Consider the following 25,083-nt stretch of genomic DNA (forward strand, 5'->3'; position numbering starts at 1 on the left):
CCCCTGGAGGAGGGCATGGCAGCCCACTCCAGTATTCTTGCCTGGAGAATCCCATGGACAGAGGAGCTTGAGGGGCTACAGTCACCAATAGTTGGGTCACCAATAGTTGGACATGACTGAAGTGGCTGAGCATGCATGCATGTACATACCTAACTTCAAAACAAATCAAAACAAACTCTTTGAAAATGGAGGGCTGAAATAGGAAAACAATTTGAAAGTGATCATTCACCTTAAAAAGTGAGTTGACTTTTCCTCAGCCTTCCTAAGTGGGCTGTACACTTATGAGGGGCTGAGACTATATCTGCAAGAATTTGTATCTGATATGCCTGGCAGAGCAGTGAAATGCAATATCTGCTACATAATTTTTTTATTTTTACTGAATTGTACTATAAAGCATATGGCCTAGAATTTCCTAAAGCAGTGTTTACCAATGGGAAAAGTTTGAGAATTTAGGGCAGATTATTTCTGTCTGTAGCAGAACAGTGTCATGCATTGCTTGATTTTTATCACTCCTGTCACCAAGAACTATGCTTGTAGCACCCACCAGTCACTGTTACACTCAGAACCACTGCCACAGACAGCGCCTGTGGAAGGGCAGTTAGCTTTCCCCACTCCCTCCCATTAAGTACTTCGAATCTATTTCAACGATTATGCACATTAGAATAATTCCAACTGCATATCACTTTCTAATTAGAAATTTATTACATAAAGTTAGGCTACACAGAAATTTAAACATGCCATAGTTCAGTAATTGATGTTTGACAGGTTTTTGTAGTATATGAAATGTAGCTTCAAAGATGAACCCATTGGAGAACTTCCTTAAGATACATGTGGGTACAGAATGATTAGATAGGCAAGCAGATAAATAGAAAGAATAAATGATTGGACACCTTCACTTATCAGTGGGCCTCAAAAACTAGCAAGTTAAGAGAGAAATTGTTGTAGCTTATGAAGGCTTGGGAAAGCATGATAAGGTTTAAACCACAGCATTAATTTCATTTGAAGGCTGTTATTAGTGACCTTTTAAAAGTGCGGTTTTGGACGCATTTTTGAACAAATGGAAAACCAAAACTGCCACTGAAATCACCAGAACATGCTGGCTAAAATATAATTAATATCTTGTAAATTACATAACCCAACTCCCAAGAAACTAAAGTGAACTTCTGGGGTCAGAATAGAACAGGGATACAGAGCTAGCAGTAAGCATTGCTCCTAGGCTGTCAGCTCAGTAACCAGGAACCTTGAGCTTGAGCAACAAAGTGGAGATAGGACCCCAGGACTTCACAGGGCCATATCCTTCAGTAAAAAAGTGTTTTAGGAAAAAAATCCACCCACTTTCAGAAGGGACTGAAATGTCGAGAAAGCTGCTCTCTCTTAGCTTGGTATCTAGAAAGAGAAGGGGAAAAGATCTTATCTTCTCAGTGCTTTATTGATTATTCAGTATAGATGTCATCCCTTCTCCTTTCATTTGTGTTTTAGTATTTGAATTGACACTACCTTCAAAGGTGGGTTGGGTTTCCCTCATAGCTCAGTTGGTAAAGAATCAGCCTGCAGTGCAGGAGACCCCAGTTCAATTCCTGGGTTGGGAAGATCTGCTGGAGAAGGGATAGGCTACCCACTCCAGTATTCTTGGGCTTCCCTTGTGGCTCAGCCAGTAAAGAATCTGCCTGCAATGTGCAAGACCTGGGTTCAATCCCTGGGTTGGGAATGTCCCCAGGAGAAGGGAAAGGCTCCCCACTCCAGTATTCTGGCCTGGAGAATTCCATGGACTACACAGTCCATGGGGTTGCAAAGAGTCGGACACGACTAGGTGAGTTTCACTTTCACTTTCAAGGGTGGGTCATGCTCAATCGGGGAAAAAAAAAAAAACACCATAAAATGATCCTCAGTCAGCAGTCATCTTAAGTGTGTCTAGAAGAAACACGTGCAAAACACTCTTAAGGGTGTCCACTCTTAACCCAGTTCACACAGTTTTGCTACAGATTAAATCATGTTGACAGTACTCTTGCAGTGCAAAATTACAAAATCCAGGGAAACAGCCCACCATGAGTAGGCATGGGGTGATTTAATAAACAAGATTAAAACCCCAGTAGGATTATTGAGTAGACTGTAAATTAAATAGATTTTAAATGATTAAATATACAGAATAAGTGAGAAATTCAATGTGAGGAAGGAACAAAACAGACCAGGGAAATTCAGAGAAAAAGAGAATAAGTAGATAAGTTAAATAGATGATCAGATATAACTAAGAAGAAAGTAGTCAACTGGAAGATAGATCTAAGAAAACTTAGAGTGAAACACACGAAATAGAGAAATAGAAAATAACAAATAAGAGATGCTATAATATGTAATTAAGTATTTTTATAAAGTAGTAGCCAAGAATTTTCTTAAAATTATGAAAGATGAATTCTCAAATTCAGGAAATATAGTGAGTCCTACTCAGGATACGTAAGTAAAAATCTACATCCAAGCCCATCATGGTGAAAGTACCAAAGGCAGGAACACCTTCAAAGAAGTCAGTGTTAGTTGAAGATAAAAGTTATTTGGGGATGTGGTTATTTGTGCAGATACCAAAAGATGGAATGCCATTATGTGTTTATTTTCATTCACTCTGGTTTTCTGAGTTTAAATAGTTTTAGATCAAAAAGTCATACTGGGATAAATCTGTAGTATAATGTTCATGTCAAACCTACTTAAAAATTAATACCCATTAGTGTAGTCGTGGAGAAGGCAATGGCAGCCCACTCCAGCACTCTTGGCTGGAAAATCCCATGGACGGAGGATCCTGGTGGGCTGCAGTCCGTGGAGTCGCGAAGAGTTGGACACGGCTGAACGACTTCACTTTTACTTTTCACTTTCATGCATTGGAGAAGGAAATGGCAACCCACTCTAGTGTTCTTGCCTGGAGAATCCCAGGGACAGTGGAGCCTGGTGGGCTGCCGTCTATGGGGTCACACAGAGTCGGACACAACTGAAGTGACTTAGAAGCAGCAGCAGGAGCAGTATAGTCGTAAAATGTGAGCCAGTTCTTTGTAAACTATGGATGGGCACATACTGAAAGCAAAGATCTTGAGCCCTTTGCTTCTAGTTTCCCATGATGAGGAGGAGGATGAGGCTGACTGCAGCTCAGCAATCACTTAGGAACTCTTCTTGGCTGTGGGAAAATGGCAGGTAAACAAGACAGGCATGTACCTTGCTCACTAGGAGCATGTATTCAACCAAGGAAGACAGATAATAAGTGAGCAAGAAATAGGTGCACATGGAGGTTAAGTTCTTTGAGAAAAATAAGAACAGAGACTAGTGGTAGGCAGGGCAGGGGTTAGGCAGCTCTCAGCAGTGTGGGTGAGCAAGTGGGGAGGCGCTCCCGAGAAAGTAGTGTCTGCGTCAGATGCTGAGGAGGAGCAGCCACTCACTGTACAAAGACCGAGCCTTCCAGACAGGGACATGGTGCCTCGGAAGCCTCTGAGGAATGAGTGGGTGAGTAAGGACAAGAGTGATGGGAAAGAGGGTCAGAGAGATAAGCAGAGGCCTCCGAGTGTCCGCACAGTAAATTCTTGAAGAAACTCAGCGTTCTCCTGAAAAGACATCCACAGAAGATCACACAAAAGATTAAACAGTGAAATGATGCCGCTAAAACCATGATTATATTAATACAAGGCCTTAGGGGTGGATTTATTTTCTTCATAAGCCTGGATTTTAAATTGTAAGGTAGTATGATACAAAGTTTCTAAGAATTCTCCTCTAGGCACTGAACAAGGTGGTACCAAATGTACCACCTTGAATACAGGAATTTCTTCAGTAGTTATCAGTTGAGTGTGCACTAACTGAGTACCTGCCATGTGCTTAGTGCCATAAAGTAAACAAGTAGTAAAATCAGTCTTGATATCCCCAGAGAGCTTTCAGCCTAATAAAGAGAAAAGGCAGGTAATACAGATCAGTGTCATATGAAACAGAGTAATAAATGCTGTACTTCCAGGCACACTGGAAGTTTGTGGGAATGCATGGGTGGGGTTTATCAGGGAGAGCCTCATTTGAACTACACTTTGAAAGGTAAATATGACTCTGTCAAAGCTAGGAGTAAGGGCCGTTGAGTATGGCATGTACAGCACATTGAGACTTTAACTTGTCGTGTCAAGCATAGTTTTTGCCTTTGTGATACAAGGATGATAAAAATAAAGTTCTGCTTTCAAGTAAATACATAATATGTCAGGTGGTGATGAGTGCGTGAGAGGAAAGTAAAGCCGTACATCTGGGGACCAGGGTGGGGGTTGCTAGTTTAGAGTGACCAGACAAGGCCTTCCTGGGACCTCATTTGAGCAGAAATCCTGATAAAGTGAAGGAGCGAGCCACTTGGCTATCTGAGGGCAGAGGGAACACTAAGGGCCAATACCTTGGGGCAGGAACGTGCTGGGCAGGTTCAGAGAACAGCTAGGAGGTCTCTGTAGGCATGCGGTGGGAGGGGGAGATGCAGGCCATGCATCCGAGGAGTGGGCAAGGCTGGGTTCTGTGACGCTGAAGGTCATGGTAAGAGCTGTAGGTTTCCCCTAAAAGAGGTGGGAGCCACCAGAGAGTTTCAGACCAAGAAACGATACTAACTGACTCCTGAAGGCAGTTCCTCTGGTTCCTGGGAGAACAGATTGTAGGTGCTGAGGGTGGAAGAGGCAGCCTGGTGAGGAGGGTGGGGAAACCCAGGAGCAGTAAGAAAAGAGATTGGAAGGGGCCTGGAAGCTGTGTGAAGTGATGAAAACTGATGCTCGGAGGCTCTGGGGAGCTTGTATCACTGGAAGGGGAATAGTGATAAAATCAAGCTGGAATTTAAGAAAAACAATTAACAATCTTTATGATGAATTGGGTGAAAGAGACACTATTCTACAATTGATTGTGGTTGGAAATAATTTGCTTCTGTATTTTTATGAATATCAAGAAAGAAAAGAACAGTTTGTTGGAAGACATCAAAAGACTAAAGCAGGACAAACAAGCTCTTGAAGTAGACTTGGAAAAAGTGAAGAAAGAGAGAGACCAAGCCAAAGACCAGATTGCTTACGCTACAGGTAAAAGTCTGAACTGAGACGTCTCACCTGTATACTCTTAACTGTTCTCATCTTGAGTTAAGTAATAGCAGTTGGATAGTATAATCAAAATGCTATTCCTTGAAGTGTATTATAATTTTAGAAGCTTTTAAAATATTAGTTACTAATAGGTATGTGCATTTGATTGGTTTTAGCATCAATGATTACAAGATCAAAGAAAATCATGGATTACTTTGAATTTGTGGCATCACATACTTAGTTGTTTATAGTCATCTCAGGTAGACTGTGACTTTTCAGGGTATGGTCCCTCTTTTTATCTCTGAGTCTGAAACATATGCTCTCAAATATTTGCCAAACGAACAAATAACATTGTACTATGTTGTAGAAAACACACAGACGGACACGGCATACCTCACCAGGGAAAACAAAGGAGAGTAAAGTAAGAAAGCAGAAAAGTTTAACGTTAGAAATAAACATGAGGATGCTAATGAGGATTTCAGAGAAGAGTGACATTTGAGCTGGGTCCTGACAGATTCATAGGTAAAGAAATGGAGAGGCCCAGAATTCTACATTTATTTTCATAGAAACGACTTTACTTTTATAACGAAAGTCATTGGAAAAACTGTTAATCAAGAATTTCTACATGCCAGCTTTGCTACAAGTTTGATGATGTGGACTATGAGCACAGTCTTCATCCTCCTTCACTAATACACTAAAGTGGACACAACCTTACAAAAAAACAAGTTTTTTGCCTCTTTCTTAATAGTGCTTGCATTAGAGAGGCATTGGTTTTCATTTAAAATCTTTTAATTTAGTTTATTTCCACATTTTGAAAAATTATAATCGAGTTATTGAATTACTTGATCTTATAGGTGAAAAATTATATGAAATAAAAATTATAGAAGAAACCCATAAACAAGAAATCAGTCGTCTGCAAAAAAGGTTACAGTGGTATGCCGAAAATCAGGAACTTCTAGATAAAGATGCAGTTCGGCTTAAAGAAGCAAATGAAGAAATTGAGAAGCTGAAACTTGAGGTAACAGATTATTTCAGAATGTATTTCTATAGATGACCCCTGTTATCCTCAACACTTCTTCATAGGCTCGTGTCATTGAATCAATATGCTTGAAATTCTTTTAATTACAGTGGTCGGGTGGACTTTGGTTTGTGTTTATTTGTGTAGTCTATTTTAGATTAAGAATACAGGCAGCTCTCTGTACCCGCAAGTTCCCTATCCAGCAGATTCAGTCAACCATGGATTAAAAATATTCAGAGAAAACAGAATGTCTAAAAGCAGAATTTGCTGCACAGTGGCAGCTATTTTCATAGCATTTACGTTGTTTTAGGTATTACAGATAATCTAGAGATGATTTAAAGTATACAGGAAAAAAGTGAAAGTTGGTCAGTCGTGTCTGATGCGACCCCATGGACTGTATGTGCCCTGCCAGGCTCCTCTGTCCATGGAAGTCTCCAGGCGAAAATATTGGAGTTTGCTATTTCCTTCTCCAAGGGACCTTCCCAACCCAGGGATTGAGCCCGAATCTCCTGCATTGTGGGCAGATTCTTTACTATCTGAGCCACCAGGGAAGCCCAATGTAGAGATGATTTAAAGTTTACAGGAGTTACATGAAAACTCTACACCATTTTATACAAGGAGCTTGAGCATCCTTGGATCTGAGTATCTGTGGGGATTGGGAACCAGTACCTGGACCACCCCCTCCGATTACCAGGGCATGCTGATAAATCCAAGCTCCTTATCACAGCCTGTGAGGTTCCCCACGTGGTCTGGATGCGCCCTGCCTCTCCAGCCCTATCTGTACTGCCCTTCCCCAGTCACTCTCCTCCAACCACAGCAGACCTCCCTCTGCTTCCCGAGCATGCTGTCACTTTGGCCTGAAGAGACCTGACCTGCATTCTTCCCATGTCTCACTGTTTGTTTCAGCTCTGATTTCTACTCCCCAGAAAGATCTTTCTGACCTCTTTATCTAATATAGCTACTAGTCCTGCCCCCCTGACTCTTTCTTTCTCATTCTTTCACTTTATTTTCTTTGTAGTACTTGTTATGCTCAGAAGTTACTGATTTACTTCATTAGCTCATCAGAGCTCTCCTTCCATTAGGACATAAGCCCCATGAAAGCTGGCGTCTGGCTTGTCTTGTTTGCTCTCTGTGTCTCCAGCACAGCGCCCTGAAATGAACTCCCATCACGCTTCCCTCTTGAGGTCTCCCTGCTGTGTTTCAAGCGTATGTTTCTTAACATGGTCTTTCCTTATTGGTAGGTTGAGAAGCTGAAAGCTGAATCTGGAAACCCATCCATCCAGCAGAAGATACGTTTAAAAGAAAAAGCAGCTGATACCAAAAAAATTCAGGATCTAGAGCGACAGGTATGTGTTCAGGGTAAATTTTCATGAAGATATTTTATATACAGTGCATTTTTGTTTTTTGTTTTAGAAGTTTCTATACAGTGTAGTCAGCTTGCAAACTTTTAGTGTTATTCATTCATTTGAATATAGAACTGCCTCTGCTTTCAACTTTGAATACAGTATTCAAAGTAACAATAAAAGCAGGAAACAAAATCATTTTATATAATCTGCAGTTCTATGAAGAAAGAAATTTTTAAAGTCATGTGTCTCGTTAGGTGGTAGATCTACTGATGAAAGGTTGTTTGCATCGCAACTCTGTTTGACATCCAGGAAGAAAGAAACAGAACTTTGACACTCGGGGTGTAGAGCTAGGGTCCTTTCTCCTGAAGAAGGATAGGTGAGAGAGGAGGGCAGGGTAGGAGACCCTTCAGTTGGGAGTGTGTTAGTAGCGCTTGGGAAGTCTTGTGGGATGCTCTGGAAACCAAACATCCAGCCTCCCAGAGAGCTGGCCACAACTTTGAGCTCTTGCTCACACTGTTTGTGTGTGTGCACACTCAGTCATGTCCAACTCTTTGCAACCCTGTGGACTGTAGTCCGTCAGGCTCCTCTGTCACTGTTTGGACTTAGAAATATTCATGTCACAGTCAGTGTGGCTGGGAGACTTTTTTCAAAAACTGTATAGTGACGCTTATTAGGATAAAGTTTTTTCCTTTTCATTGAAATAGTTATTTTGTAAGCAGGAATACTAATTAACTTTTCCTTAAGTTTTTAAAACCATCTGTAATGCAGTGTTTGTATTCATAACTAAATATTAAAACAAAATTAGAACTTCAGCCCTGTTCATAAGGACACATCATGCTGTAGTTGTGACACTTAGATACACAGCTATTATTCCATCACAAACCTGAAACTGTGAGGTCATTGCTGGGCTGAATATTATCCCCATTTTAGAAGAAGAAGAAGAAGGAAAACTGGGCAAAAAATTAACTTTGTTAATTTTACCGGACCTGTTAGATTAAAAGGTATGATTTGGTAGTTTGGTTCAGTGGCCACAAAAGGAGGAAGGAGGTGGTTTGAAGAGCTAGAAATATTCTGAAATAACTATAGTCCAGGATTGTTTGACTTTTTTTCCCCCAGTGCTTAAGACTTAGACTAGCCCACGTAGAAGAAGCCATCCAGAATTGCGAGAAAAGACCAAAGGAACCACTTCAGCACTAGATGACTTAATTTTAAGAGAATACTGTGGAACCAAACATATAAGAGTAAAAAAATTAAACAGCTTAAAAACAAAATTAGTGTTTGAAATGGTGACCCATATTGACAGCAGTGCAACATTTATAAAAGTAACCTCCCTCTTTTACTAGCACTTTCATTAAAAATTTATTGGTTTATCGGATTAGAGCTTTCTAACATATTATGCATTAATATTTTGTATAGTTTGCTACAGGTGCATTTCAAATCCTATTCTCTTCCCATGAGCAGATGTTTCTATCCTAATGATTGTTCTTAATATATATTTTATAATCAAGGTATATCACAATATATTCAGAATCATTTTGAGTTGCATTCTAAAATAGATTATAGAATAAAACATCCTTTTTTCTAAATAGTACATAAGGAAAAGTGGGGCTAATTGTATGCATGTTAATAGTGAAAATTTCAGGTTATCTGCATTCATTCATGCTTATTTAATGGTATATTCAGTAGTTTAATTTCCAGTGAGATTTTTTTTTTAATTGTGTAATAGAGCCACACTGATAACAGTGACCAAAGAAGAATATTAAAAAGCCAGATTAAAGAAGATAGAAGTAAAATTAGTTTTCCACCAGCAATGTAGTATACATTTTAAAATATCAAAATCAGATTGAAAACACTGCTTAACATTTAAATAAATACATTAATTATAGACATGTTAAATCTATTTTTAAAAACTAGTTTCTTTTTTAATTTATATTTTAGTTGAAGGATAATTGCTTTATAGAATTTTGTTGTTTTCTGGCAAATATGGTCTCTTTTTAATATACATATAATGAATATATATATGTGTATACCTTTATATGCTTATATCTAATCTAGATTTTTAATACCAGAGGAAGCAAAACTGAAAATTTTGCAGATGAAATTATCAGTATTTATATCTGGATATATTCCACTTGACATCTGTGTACATTTATGTACATATCGATGTACATATCTGTGTACATTTAAGAGTGTGGAAGCAGTCTTCAGGTATGGAAATATTTGCTGTTAACTTTGCAAATGGTGTTACCTTTAAGAACCTACTCCAAGCCAGGCTTCAGCAATATGTGAACCGTGAACTTCCAGATGTTCAAGCTGGTTTTAGAAAAGGCAGAGGAACCAGAGATCAAATTGCCAACATCCACTGGATCGTGGAAAAAGCAAGAGAGTTCCAGAAAAACATCTATTTCTGCTTTATTGACTATGCCAAAGCCTTTGACTGTGTGAATCACAATAAACTGTGGAAAATTCTGAAAGAGATGGGAATACCAGACCACCTGACCTGCCTTTTGAGAAACCTATATGCAGGTCAGGAAGCAACAGTTAGAACTGGACATGGAACAACAGACTAGTTCAAAATAGGAAAAGGAGTACATCAAGGCTGTATATTGTCACCCTGCTTATTTAACTTCTATGCAGAGTACATCATGAGAAATGCTGGACTGGAAGAAACACAAGCTGGAATCAAGATGGGCGAGAGAAATATCAATAACCTCAGATATGCAGATGACACCACCCTTATGGCAGAAAGTGAAAAGGAACTAAAAAGCCTCTTGATGAAAGCGAAAGAGGAGAGTGAGAAAGTTGGCTTAAAGCTCAACATTCAGAAAACGAAGATCATGGCATCTGGTCCCATCACTTCATGGGAAGTAGATGGGGAAACAATGGAAACAATGTCAGACTTTATTTTGGGGGGCCCCAAAATCACTGAAGATGGTGATTGCAACCATTAAATTAAAAGACACTTACTCCTTGGAAGGAAAGTTATGACCAACCTAGATAGCATGTTCAAAAGCAGAGATATTACTTTGCCAACAAAGGTCGGTCTAGTCAAGGCTATGGTTTTTCCTATGGTAATGTATGGATGTGAGAGTTGGACTGTGAAGAAGGCTGAGCGCCGAAGAATTGATGCTTTTGAACTGTGGTGTTGGAGAAGACTCTTGAGAGTCCCTTGGACAGCAAGGAGATCCAACCAGTCCATCCTAAAGGAGACCAGTCCTGGGTGTTCATTGGAAGGACTGATGCTGAGGCTGAAACTCCAATACTTTGGCCACCTCATGTGAAGAATTGACTCACTGGAAAAGACCCTGATGCTGGGAGGGATTGGGGGCAGGAGGAGAAGGGGACGACAGAGGATGAGATGGTTGGATGGCATCACCGACTCGATGGACATGAGTTTGTGTGAACTCCGGGAGTTGGTGATGGACAGGGAGGCCTGGTGTGCTGCGATTCATGGAATCACAAAGAGTTAGACACGACTGAGCGACTAAACTGAACTGAACTGAAGGACTGATAGTCTAGGAACAGGATTTTGAGCAATCTATTTTGCCTTAGGAAAGGTGGTTTTTGAGACCAGATCATAATAAAACCATTATCAGGCCCACTTCACATGCTGGCCACTCTGCTCGTCACTGAGATAAATGTCATCTAATCCTCACTTAATTGCATGAACACCATGAAATCAGTATTGTTTTCTTCCTGTTTTACCAGTGAGGTAGAGATTTAGATTGAGGAGTATAATAGGAAGTCACAAGATCTATTTCAAATAAATATAAGAGGGTTTCTGTAAATTAATCAATCAAATTAGACATTATACTCTAGTGTTTTTTAATCAGATAATCTAGATTAGAAATTTGAAACTTGTGTTACTGTACATTTGATTCAGTCTTGAGATGTGATATAAACATCTCTTTGAAATCTAAACATGGCTAATATAATCTAAATGTGTGCATTAAACTGCTTAATTTTAATGTATCTGTGACTTTAAATGCATACTACAATATTTCACTAGGTTAAGGAAATGGAAGGAATTCTAAAGAGACGATACCCCAATTCTTTGCCAGCTTTAATACTGGCTGCATCAGCAGCTGGTGATATAGCAGATAGAAATACAGTGGAGTTTATGGAAAAAAGGATAAAAAAACTAGAAGCTGATCTGGAGGGCAGAGATGAAGAAGCAAAGAAAAGCCTTCGTACCATGGAACAGCAGTTTCAGAAAATGAAGGTAAGTGCCAGGTTAGCCATGGAGGTGGGCTCTGAGGTGTGCCATGGGAGCTGAGAGCTTCTTAGAATGAGACAGAAGAGTATGTCTTGGGGTAGGGCAGTGGGGAGTGGTGCAGAGACCAAATAGAGAAATGAATTCCAACCCCTCCCTTTTGATCTGTCTAAATTTTCCCAACTTTTTCCTTTTTCCAGTCCGTATCTCATCCCACTTCTGCCCCTGCTCATTTTTGGCCACTTCTTCCTTTCATTTCTGATTCCCAGTGCACATCAAGTGTTCAGTTGCCTTCGCATGTGCTCTTCCTTCTTCTGAAATAGCCCAATTTCCACTTATCCCCAAATTTACACACACCCCTCAAGGCTGAACTTGAATGTGCTTTCTCTCTGCTGTCTTCTCCCCCTCCCTCAAGGCCTCCAGACACACTCTGGTACCTCATCCCCTCTGCCGTGTGTTCATAGGCCCGTTACCAGTTACCACAGGACATTGAAACTTGGTATGTCTCTCTCACCAGGCTATGAACTGTTGGAATGCAGGAACTGAATTTATCTGTAGGATCTGACACAGTGCCGGCAGTTGTAGCTCAATAAATATTCATTGAATGAATGAACAAAATTCTTATCATGCCTCCCTCCTTGGCCTGGACTGTTAGGTTATTTTGTTAATTTAGCTCTAGTATGCAAATTCTAGTCTGACTTAGGTGAAATGTCTAAATTGATGTTAAGCCGTTGAAAATGTGCTATTTCTTATAGACGTTAGTATCCCCGGCTGCTTTGCCTGTTTATCCTCAGGAGACTAGTTTGTCAGTTTGCATAGAGAAGGGTACACAGTAATGGTGAGACTGAAAATAAGTTTTAGTATACAAAAATGTGTGATTTAATGTTATGAAACAACATACAGCATTATGAAATTATATAATCATATATTGAGAATATGTAATGGAATGCCCATCAAAGATTAGGACTTCAACACATATGACTGACTCAAGGAGCATGGATTTGGAGGCATCAGAATATATGGTGGGTCTCTGAATGAAGGAAAAGGCAGAGCCTGGGAAAGTTCAGGGCTTCGGTAACTAATGAAGCATTTAGCAGCGGTCTGTTGTTGCATGGATTCTTTTCTGCAGATTCAGTATGAGCAGAGACTGGAGGAACAGGAGCAGTTACTTGCTTGCAAATTGAAGGAGGCAGCCCAGAACCAACAGGACAACTCCTCAAGGGCTAAAGCACTGGAGAAGGAACTGGATGATATTAAGGAAGCCCATCAGATTACCATAAGAAACCTTGAAGCTGAAATAGATGTTCTTAAACGTCAGAATGCTGAATTGGAACTCAAGAAGACTGAGAAGGATGATAAAGATTTCCAGTCCATAGAGTTCCAGGTGGAACAGGCTCACTCTAAAGCTAAACTGGTTAGGCTCAATGAAGAGCTGGCTGCAAAGGGGAGAGAGATACAGGACCTTTCCAAAACTGTGGAGCGGCTTCAGAAGGAGAGAAGAAAGATGCTCTCTAACCAGCACTGTAAGGCTCGAGAGGAAATGACTGCCAAAAGGGTGAAGAAAGATGGTTTGCACCCTGGCAAAGGAAATGCTGACTCCTCTGGAACCCTAGAGGGCAAACTTTACCAACCACATTCTTTTACTGATTCCCACGTTTCAGAGGTTTTACAAGAAAACTGCAGATTGAAAAATGAAGTGGCAAGATTAACTGTGGAGGGGAATGAGCTGAAGATGAAATCTGAAGCTACAGTGAATCAATTTGAAAACACCATGAAAAGGTAAAAAAAAAAAAGAATTTGTCAGTATGTAGAGACATAGAGAGAAAAATTTAAAAATCTTAAGATGTATTTCCTTGGGTAATTAGTTTGACCCTGAACTAAATTCACAAACCAAAATTTAAGAACCTGTATAACATGGCATTTCTTCTCCAGGAGATCTTCCCTGACCCGGTGGATCGAACCTGGTTCTCCCACATTGCAGGCAGATTCTTTACCATCTGAGCCACCAGGGAAGCCCCTTGAACCAAATTCACAAGACAAATTTTAAGAAGCTGTATAACATGGCTAAGTGTAGATCTGTTTAAGGGTTGGATCTCCTACCTGTTGCAAGCTGAGATTCTCATGAACTGAAATCTTCATGTGAACCCCATCCTTCCTGCCCAGTCTTCTCCTGTCTCTCTCCCCTGAGCCTTCTTACAGGCTCACATCTTTTTCACCCAATCAAACCAAGTTCTTGTCCTCTTTCTGCCTTTCAGGACCAGATTTCCCACAGGTCGCCCCTCCTCGTATTTCCGCCTGGCTTGCTCTAAGCATGGTCTCATCCTCACACTGTTGATGTTGGTCTCTGGAGAACGTTTCTCAATCAGTGGAGTTTTCTCCGTTGACACAGTGGAGACAGTGTGGATTGCACTGCTTTTCCTGAAAGGGTTTCCTCTCAGTCTCCATGACGTACCAGCTCTCACTAAAGCTCCTTTTCTGCTGCTTTTAAATGACTCCTGAATCTTTTTCATTCTCCTGCCTCAAAAATCTGACTTTGTTACAAAGTTGGCTTTTGACTGTCTGTTCTCTGCTCCTTCTTTGCTAAACTCATCCATTCTTTATGGCTTCTATGAACCTGACTCCTAGATTTTACTTTTCAAGTCTTATTTTCTTCCCTGAGTTCAGATGTTAAATCTGAAAATTTGTTGGATTGTTCCTCTTGGAATCAGTAGTATTTCAATTTTTCTTTTCTCCTTTTTGCACGTAAAGTAATCCCCCCTTCCAGCATCCCTGTCTGTGTCTGTGACCGTACGTTTTCAATTTCCAGGCCCAGCTTTACCACCTTTATTCCTTGGGTTGACAGTCTGTGGGGTGCTTCCTTATAATACTTATTTTGCTTTCTTCCTCCTTTTATTAGTGTGACACGCTTGGTTTACTAGGCAGTTGGCCCACCCTGATCTCCCCGATTTCAGTTTCTGCCTCCCCTGATCATCTTGCTTAAAAATCATTAATATTCTTTAGTACTCCTGTGTCTGAATCACTGTCCTCCAGTGACTCCCAACTCGCCTCAAACATCAAGACTAAATTTCTGTCCCTGGCATCTCAAGTCCCATCACCATTCTAATCATGCTCTATCAAGAGTTGTGTTACTTGCCAAGTTTCTTCCCTGCCTTTTGCTCATTCATGTTTCATTTTCTAGGAAAAATATTACCCAGAGCTTCTTAGAAATTTCCTGCTCCCACCTCCAACTCCTGTATAACTTATGTACCAAGAAAGCACTGTCATACACCACCTTACAGCTTCTTGAGAACTGATGTAAGATTATACTTTTGCAACTTGTAGGCAATAATAGGTCTGAATATGAAGTTCAACGTAAGGTTTAGAGTATATAAAACATGTGTAGTTTAATGTTTGTGAAGTAACATACTAATTATGAAGTTATACAACATACTGAGAATATATAACATTATGCCCTTCAGAGATTAGAATTTCAATACACTTGACTAGGGCTTCCCAGATGTCTCAATAGTAAAGAATTCACCTGCCACTCCAGGAGACACAGGTTTGATCCCTGGGTTGGGATATGCCCTGGAAAAGGGAAGGGCAACTGACTCCAGTGTTCTTGCCTGGGAAATCCCACAGACAGAGGAGCCTGGCAGGCTATAATCCATGGGGTTGCAAAGAGTTGGACATGACTGAACACACACACACACACCTGACTAAATTAAGGAACGCAGAGTTGGAAGCATCAGAATGAGTAGCGAGTGCCTGAATGAAGGAAGAGATAGGACCTGGCAGAGTGCAGGGAGAATAAGCAGAAGAAGCACCTAACAAATGCTTATTGATTGTTAGGCAGCCACATCTGATTGAGCCATCATGGCAGTCGTATCACTTCCAGATTGAAACCTTGATTCTTTGTCCTGAATATGGTAGTAGTAATGAAGCCAGTTGAAAAGAATCGTGTTGTTTAGTCATTCAGTCACGTCTGACTCTCTGTGACCCCATGGACTGCAGCACACCAGGCTTCCCTTTCCTTCACTATCTCCTGGAGTTTGCTCAGATTCATGTCCATTGAGCCGGTGATGCCATCTAACCATCTCATCCTCTGTCATCCCCTTCTCCTCCTGCCCTCCATCTTTCCCAGTATCAGGGTCTTTTCAAATGAGTCAGCTCTTCACATCAGGTGGCCAAAGTATTGGAGCTTCAGCATCAGTCCTTCCAATGAATATTCAGGGTTGATTTCTTTTAGGATTGACTGGTTTGATTTCCTTGTTGTCCAAGAGACTCTGAAGAGTCTTCTCCAGCACCATAGTTTGAAAGCATCAGTTCTTTGGTGCTCAGCCTTTTTTATGGTCCAACTCTCACATCTATACAATACTACTGGAAAAACCATAGCTTTGACTATCTGGACCTTTGTCAGCAATGTGACATCTCCAAAGATAATTTAAAATTCAGATTTTCCTGTAAATTTTCCTAGACATAATTTTTTAGTGTTGTTAGTCTGTTTCTTAGATAGCTCTGAACTGGAGACGTGAAAAGTAACCTCTCTTCTTTTGGCTGTTTTTTACTATAGTTCAGTTATATCATGGGTACTTTAGACTTTTATGCTTGTCCTAGGACCCTAATAACAGTGTTTCAGTGAAGAAGTATTCATATAGTCAAATAAGCAACTGATATGTTTGTTTATAGTTTGGGAATTGCCATATTAATAAGTATCAACAGTGATTGCCAAATATCTGCTTTCAATAAAATTGTGTCATTTTTTAATAATTTTTCCAATAATAGAGGAAATGTTTATCTGTAAGAAATGTCCCGCTTTTTAGTCATAACTTTGCCATTTACTGAACTGCCGCTGAATGCATAAATTTTGTCACAGAGACAAATGAGCAGTCTCTCACATTTAATGGTCCAATTAGGTTCAGACTACCTTATGTCCTAAGAATTACCATAAAGATCATTTTATTCGCACAACCTGGAGCTAGCTGTGAAGTTATGCATGGGCCAAAAACTGGTGAGTGTTGCCTAGAGACAAAGCATTTGAGAATCTAAAGAATTGGGGCAATAAATCTGAATTTATCTTAAAAGGTAAAATAACAAGCTCTTTGCCTTAAATCCAGACAACATTTAGAGCCTTTGTTTCTCTCAGAGTGCCCCAGGCTGGTGGTGGTGTCCAGCTCTGCTGGGCTCAAACCCCAGCTCTACAATTTACTGACCTAGGAGCGCAGACGTATCACTCTTTCCCGCACTCAAGTTTGCCTTTATAAAACTGAGTAAATAAGAGCAAGCTCATGGAGTGGCTGTAAGAATTCCTAGGCAGTAATGTCCAAAGCACCGAGCACAGTGCAGTAGATACTGGTGCCTTCTCTCTGTTTGCTTCTTTAATCTCCAGGCTTATACTGTTTATAGGCTAACTGAATTAGAGGTTGAAGAACCACTTTTATGTGTGGTTTTCTTTAATTTGCTCTAAAGATTCAAGGAAGAAACTGCAGCACACATCACATCTCTGAAAGCATCTTATCAGAGGGAAGTAGAGAAACTCCTTTGCCAAAATGCAGTTGAAAATTCTTTTTCCAAAGTAGCTGAACTAAATCGTAAAATAGCAACTCAGGAGGTAGGTGACTTTAATAAACTTTGACTGTAATGTGATTTTTTTTTTTTTCAAGATCGTTGCCAGTGTATCTGGAAGTACTTAACTTCACTGCTTGAGGTTGGTGATAGAAATGAGAAATTATCATTGCTTTTTTTTTTTTAATAGGAGTTGACACCCTTACCATACATGTGTTTAACTATTCAACTTTACTGTTATACATCAAAATAAGTGTTTTTGCAATTTTGTCCCTGTATTTCTCAAATAGTCTTTCTCCTAAGTAGGTTGTAATAAGTGGTTCAGGGATAAATTGAATGTGATTAGGACCTTAGCACTTGAGCCTGTGTTGAACCATCTCCCTTCACCCGAAGTCCAAACTGACAAGTCACTCTTCTTTCCTGTTTTGCATTAAATAATGTTTCCTAGCCATTCAGGCATGGGGGATAAAGTAATGCACAGAGACATGCACATAATTCTAGTCAATATGAAGCATAGTCGTCTGAGAATTATGACAGGGCGTGCTGACAGTTCATCTGCGTTTGCTCAAGGGTGTTGTCCTTCTTGGATAGTATATATGTCAGCTTCTGATATTTACCAGTGTCAGCTATGTGGCCTGTCTTCTGTGGCTTTCGCAAATTGAAAAAAAATCATTAAAACAGAACTTTCAACTTACTTTCAAATGAGGTATCTAAGAAAAAGGAAAAGAAAGCAAATATGGCAAAACACTAGCAGTGGATAATTCAAGTTGAAGAATATATGAATGTTCCATGTGCTCTTCATCTTTTTTGTAGGTTTTAATTCTAAAAACCAAGCTGGGTAGAAGGGGGGACTTCATGAAATAATTCTCTCATGACCACCTCTCCCACCCATAATAATTTAACAGCATCTTCATTAAAAAGAAATCCATCAGTTGTGGAAGTTTAAGCATGGACAAGATATGAGATATGAAATTACTGTAAATTTTCTTTTATGTAAAAACACTATTGTTAGATTCAGGCAATTTTAAAATAGGATCCTTTTAATTTGTTTAACACATACAAAGGTCATTAGTTCACTTTCCTATATTTTTCAAATGTTCATGGAAAAACGTGACTAACACAGTACTGCTAACATAATTTCCTAGGTACTTATAAAACATTTTCAAAATCAAGTCAATGAGCTGCAGAGTAAGCAAGAGTCTCTTGTAGTTTCTCAAGTTCGAGAAGAAATCCTACAAAAAGAGGTAAGAAATAGCCAAAGTATTGGGCTAGCTAACATAAGCTTCTCAGCCATTTCAATCATAGAGTCCTGCATAATTTTTTAATTTAAATGTACAAATGGAGATAACTCAGAAATGTCTGTCATGTCAAGAAGATATTAATATGTCCCCATATGAAGCTCAAATATCAATTAAATTATTTATGTTTGTATTTTTTAAGATTTTCTGGGGAGTGGGGAAATGGGGCAGGTTTGGTTTGGTTGTTTTGATTTTTTAGGAGGTAAAATTGTATAGTTAAGGCCATTTCTGCAAAAAGTAGTAAGATTATTTAGTTAAGAAAAAGGTAAGTAAATCATTATGACAGTAATGCTGGATCATCAAGAACAATACCATTACAGGAAATAGGGCTTTCTGGAAACTCACCATTTTGACTACTCTGAGATCCTTTTGATTCTAGAAAGTATGAAAAGTCAGATAAACTGTGCATTCTGTTCTTTGAAGCTTATACATCATTTTTAAAAAATTATTCGAGGGCTTATTAAATCACATGATAAAAGCAAAACTTAAAACTGAATTGCATCATGGAAAAATTAATGTAAACTACTCCACAGTCACACAACTATCCACTTAAACATCTTGTTCTAGGAGCTGAAGGACTGTAGTTGAACACTCTGTATACTTTTCACTGTTGAAAATATACATAAACTTTGTTGTATAAGTAATAAACTTACAGAACCTCACAGACCTGAAGTAACATTTTTAGGAAAGCAGTAAAAGGAAATATGTGTTCATGTTTGCCAGATGAAGAGGAAGATCAATTTTGGTCAAGTTACCGTGTTCTTAGTTTGGAAATAGCTAAATATTTTGAAAATAGAAAAGCTGTAACGCATGATTTCCAAGGTGTTTAACTAGAAGACTAAGGAAATCACTTCGTTTCCTGAATAAAGCTAATGACAATCCGCCTTTTGATATGGACTGTACTTACAATAGCTGTTTTACAGAGCTTATTTATCCCACCTCTAATAACCCTCTAAAGGTCCTCTCTGATGGCCTGTGTGTTATGAACCATTTCGTCTCAGGCCAGTGGGAACATGAACCGTTTCTAGCCTGTGTAAGCTCCAGGAATTACTCAGATTACTGTTTCTAGTGACTCCAAAATTGCCTCCAGCCAACACACTAGGTCGCCATAGAGCTCATCTTGTTTGTTTCCCCTCTCTCATGAATTGCAGTCCTGCACTGCTATTAGCCAATGCTTGAAAATCGTTGTCTCATATATTGACTGGATTCTCTGGGTGTTTAAGAAATGTGTTGCTGTCGTGTACTGCACCATGGCCTTGAGTGAAAGCACTCTGTGTATGTATCAAAAGTGGTGAATTCTGGTTTTTGACTGCTTGTTTTTTAAAGCAGTTTCATAGAGCTATAAGAAAACACTGAGTAATTTCAATTTTTTCAACATAGTTCAAGTCAGTTGTTGGACCTTTTTAGGTTCCTTTAATAGTGTCATATTTACCCGGATTTTTTTGTGACCCTTGATTCCCACATTGATTCTCTGTGCATTTGAGTCAGGTTTGCTTTGGCAGAGATGGTTCTTCACCAGTCAGCTCAGCTTGGGTCTCTGGGTGTGTCTGCTGGTCGTATCCTTGGCTGCGTTGGGCTTGCTTTCAGGGTCTGTTTATGGGCAGCGCCACTGCCTGAGCTCTGAAGTTGGGGCAAGAGGGATGCCACTGATAGAGTATAGTTGGGCGGGATTTCTAGTTTGATTTCCATACCTAAGTGAAGCTATTTCCTAGCCTGTATCCACAGTACCAGGGGTGGCTTATGATCACTGTATGGCTAAATGTTTACTTGAACCTACATTTTATAATAGGAGTCAAAATTGTAATAATGATAGTTACTGTTTATTAAGGGTTTCCTATATACTAGGTACTGTTTATGGCACCTCACTCCAGTACTTTTGCCTGGAAAATCCCGTGGACAGAGGAGCCTGGTAGGCTGCAATCCATGGGGTCGCTACTAGTCAGACACTACTGAGCGACTTCACTTTCACTTTTCACTTTCATGCATTGGAGAAGGAAATGGCAACCCACTCCAGTGTTCTTGCCTGGTGAATCCCAGGGACGGGGGAGCCTGGTAGGCCACCGTCTATGGGGTGGCACAGAGTCGAACACAACTGAAGCGACTTAGCAGTAGCAGTAGCAGTAGGCACTGTTTTAAGTGTTCCGTGTGGTTCTCACAATAACTCAAAAAGAGTCAATACTGTGATTCCCATTTTATACACGAAGAAACTGATGGTAAGAAAAATGAAATAACTTACCTGAGGTGGTGGTGGTTGTTCAGTCCCTAAGTCACGTCCGACTCTTTGTGACCCCATCAACTGCTGCACGCCAGGCTTCCCTGTCCTTCACTATCTCCTGAGTTTGCTCAAGCTCATATCCATTGAGTCAGTGATGCCGTCCAGCCATCTCATCCTCTGTTGTCCCCTTTTCCTCTTGCCTTCAATCTTTCCCAGCCAATGAGTTGGTTCTCTCATCAGGTGGTTAAAGTAAACTGAGGTTACCAGGCCATAACTGAAATACCAGCATAGGACTCAGGGCCTCTGGCTCCAGGTTCAAGGCTCTCGGTTACTTTACTTTTTCACCAGTCCCCTGTCATTGGACATTCAGGTTGTTGCCAGGGTTTTCTGTAGTGTTCAAGTAGCAGGAAGCATTTTTTTTTAACCTCACACCTTTGTTTTTTTTTTAGGTGTTTGGATTATTTAGCAAGTGGATATGATAAGAACTTTAGACAGTATACATTTTGGATGTTGTTTGGTCCCAGGGATATTGAGATTTGTGTTTGTGTGTGTGTGTGTGTGTGTGTGTGTGTGTGTGCGTGCGTGTGTGTTTTAAAGCAGGAAACACTTTTGATCATGCGTCTTTCCTTACGTATCCAGTTGCCTCCAATGGACATACTCACTAAAAATTCACTAAAACATAAGAATTTTTTTAAAGACTCAACTTTAATTATACTCTTAAAGGTGCTTTGTAAGAGGTACAAATGAAGGAACGTTATCTCTATTCTTTGTCTAGAACCAAGTCTCTGAATTTATGTTATTTACAAACAAATGTTTAATCTTTGAGAGGTGACTCCATTGATTTATTCATGGATAATCGTTAAGCACCTACTCTCTGCTGTGCACAGCTGTAGGAGCTAGGAAAACTGAAGAGAACAAAGACAAAATCCCAGTTCTCATGGAGCTTATCCGGAGAAGGCAATGGCACCCCACTCCAGTACTATTGCCTGGAAAATCCCATGGACGGAGGAGCCTGGTAGGCTGCAGTCCATGGGGTCGCGAAGAGTCAGACACAACTAAGCGACTTCACTTTCACTTTTCACTTTCATGCATTGGAGAAGGAAATGGCAACCCACTCCAGTGTTCTTGCCTGGAGAATCCCAGGGACGGGGGAGCCTGGTGAGCTGCCGTCTATGGAGTCGCACAGAGTTGGACACGACTGAAAGCTAAGTTGGACACTTAGCAGCAGCACCAGCATGGAGCTTATATTTTGTTTGGGTAATGAGACCATAAACAAATATAAATTCTGATTAAAAAGATCAGCTGACTCAACATTTGTAAAGTACTTAGCATAGCGCCCAGCCCACCATACTGCCATAACTCATTACTGCTTATCCTTTGAGACTCAGTTCAGACACACCTGCCTCCGATTGAGAATCCTGCGGCCACCTCTCCTTCAGGATACGTGTCCCTCACTCACCACCTTACTGTGCACACATGTCTCTGCACCGCAGCATATCATGTCATTCACTCACCTGCTCCTTCCTCTAGACTAGAACTTTCCTGGTGTACCCAGAATGGGTTACCTGTGGTCACAAGATAATGGTGACTGGAAAGACAGTCTAAAAACAAACTCAGTCAGTTTTCAATCATTAAGATGTTTGTAGAGGATGAAGTGATATTTGACTAATACATGTATGACAGTGCCTCTGACAACTTTCTTAGTTCAATAATCATTGCTTGTTTTGTTTTGGGGTAGTTTTTGTTTGCAGGGGTTTGTTTTTTACAATTTTGTTTTTAGACAAGATTTTTTTGCCCACCATGGTGTGGTACGTACAACATCTTCCCAGCCTTTCTGTAAGTCATCCCCATTAAGGTCTGTTTATTTATTTGGTCACTGGTGATATCCAGGATGGCCTACATTTAAACTATTTAGATTTGCAACTGATTTAATTTGCTTATATTTTCACATTTTTTAAACTAACCTCAGAAGAGTATATTGGTTCTTTTTTTTTTAAGTATTATTGGTGTTTTTAGGTACTAGATGGTTGCTTGTAAAACATGATTGTTAACTTTATCCATTTTCATTTGCTTGTTAATTATTTTTCATTTTGATAACAGTTGGCAGGTTATTGTAATTATATGGTATAAAGAGTGCTATTGCTTTATGAAGTGCAATATAGAGATCCCTCATATCACCTCCATTTCACTCCCTGGTGCCATAAAAATTTTACCTTTTTTTTTTCTGGTCCATGACGTGAAAAAGGAGGTGCTGTGCTAGACTGTCACCTCTGTGAGGACAGGGTCTGTGCACTCCAGAGCCTAAGACACAGCCAGCACAGAAGGAGTTCAGCACTTACTTATCTCTGTTCATATGTGTATGTTCCCATGTGGGATGAATCATTATAAGTTAGAAGATGATAAGCACTAGAAGAGAATTACGAATAGAATTATAGGAGGTTGACATATTTATTCAACTCTCTGTGTGCTTTAAATGTATTATTTAATCCAAAAAGTAGTCACACTATTAACATATACTTTGTAGCAAGGCTGAATACATCAAAGAAAGTGCCCAACTTAATTTTGAGCACTACAGCCAGCCTGCATACCTGGGAGGGAGAAAGTGGTCCACTCATCTGGAACCTTTTCAAATATGAGGTCAGTTCAGGGCTAGGATGAGCCTTTACTTTCTGGACTAAAGAAATGAAAGCTATTATTCTAACAACTCCAGATACCTTTGATGTTAACAAGAAGGCTCTGGTCTAAAGAAATTTTATACAAAGAATATGCAGTGAATGTTCTTACTTCTAATGATTGCCAGTGGAAAATGAATTATTTCCTTGTTATAATTTCCCATTTATTTTATGTCTCTTTTTTAAAATATAAATTAAATTATTTTAATTGAAGGCTAATTACTTTACATTATTGTAGTGGTTTTGCTGTACATTGACATGAATGCCCCATATCTCAACTTTAGATTACAAAACTCTTGGAAGAATTGAGAGAAGCCAAAGAAAATCATACACCGGAGATGAAACATTTTATGGTCTTAGAAAAGAAAATCAAACAGATGGAAATGAGACATGAGCAAAGAGAACAGGAGCTTCAGCAGGTAAATTAGTAAATCACATTTACATATTTGTACAGTTCTTCACATTTAAGTACTTCCAGTTTACTATGTTTTTGTCATCCCTAACAGATTACTTCTTTCAGAATGTTTTCATCATATATTGGTTTTATTATAAATAAATGTATAGCTTTTAAGAGAAAATAAGACTAATTCTCAAATACCTGAAGATTGGTTTACCTTATATCTAGAAAAATAGAGAAACAGCTTTTGTATTATGTTCTTAATTATTGATGAATGCCTAAAAGATAGGCATTTTACCCTGGGAATAGAACTCTTGGAAACCATGTTACATATTTAAGTCATTTCAGTAAACAGCTCATACAGCTCTGTATCAAAAAAGCAAGACAATCAAACATTGGCAGAAGATCTAAATAGATACTTCGTCAAAGAACATATTCAGATGGCCAAAAAGGAAAGAAAAGATGCTCAGCATCACTAATAACCAAAGAAATGCAAATCAAATCTGCAGTGAGATAGCGCCTCTTACCAGAATGGCCATCATGAAAAAGTGTACACACAGTAAGTGCTGGAAAGGGTGTGGAGAAAAGGGGACTCTCACGTGCTATTACTGGGAATGTAAATTGGCACAACCACTCTGGAGAACAGTAGGGAGGTTCCTTAAAAAGCTAAACACTGAAATACCATATGACCCAGCAATCCCACTCCTGGGCATATATCTGAAGAAAACCATAGTTCAAAAAGCTACATGCACCCGTGTGTTCATTGCAGCACTGTTTACAATAGCCAAGATAGGGAAGCAACCTAAATGTCCATCAACAGAGGAATGGATAAAGAAGATATGGTACATACATACAATGGAATATTACTCAGCCATGAGAAAGAACAAAGTAATACCATTTGCAACAACACTGATGAACCTAGAGATTATCATACCAAGTGAAGCAAGTCAGAGAAAGATATCTTACTATATTGCTTGTATGTGGAATCTAAAAAAATGATACAAATGAACGTATTTACAAAACAGACTTTCAAAAACAAACTTATGGTTACCAAAGGGGAAATGTGATATAAGAGAGGGATAAATTAGGGATTACCGTAGGCACACCACTGCATATATAACCAATAGGGACCTACTGTATAGCACAGAGAATTCTTCTCAGTATTCTGTAGTAACCTATATAGAAAAAAAATCTGAAAAAGAAAGAATATTTGTATAGGTATGAGTGAATGACTTTCAGTACACCTGAAACTAACACAACATTATAAATCAACTACTCCAATAAAATTGCAAACTCAGAACTGAGGGCAGCTTCCAAATAGCAAGGAAAACC

General features: G+C 39.5%; 1 protein-coding gene across 1 annotated transcript in view; it reads left to right on the top strand.

Annotated features, from left to right (window-relative positions):
• Positions 1-25,083, top strand: part of CEP162 (centrosomal protein 162) — a 93,030-nt gene that overhangs the window by 63,676 nt on the left and 4,271 nt on the right. Inside the window, exons 18-25 of the mRNA XM_068985367.1 lie at positions 4,925-5,051; positions 5,903-6,066; positions 7,308-7,412; positions 11,422-11,634; positions 12,755-13,404; positions 17,074-17,215; positions 18,315-18,413; positions 23,639-23,773. Of these exons, the coding sequence (XP_068841468.1) occupies positions 4,925-5,051; positions 5,903-6,066; positions 7,308-7,412; positions 11,422-11,634; positions 12,755-13,404; positions 17,074-17,215; positions 18,315-18,413; positions 23,639-23,773 (1,635 nt within the window). The remainder of the gene's footprint in view (positions 1-4,924; positions 5,052-5,902; positions 6,067-7,307; positions 7,413-11,421; positions 11,635-12,754; positions 13,405-17,073; positions 17,216-18,314; positions 18,414-23,638; positions 23,774-25,083) is intronic.

The sequence above is a fragment of the Capricornis sumatraensis genome, chromosome 13 (genome assembly GCF_032405125.1).
Source record: "Capricornis sumatraensis isolate serow.1 chromosome 13, serow.2, whole genome shotgun sequence".
Taxonomy (NCBI): Eukaryota; Metazoa; Chordata; class Mammalia; order Artiodactyla; family Bovidae; genus Capricornis; species Capricornis sumatraensis.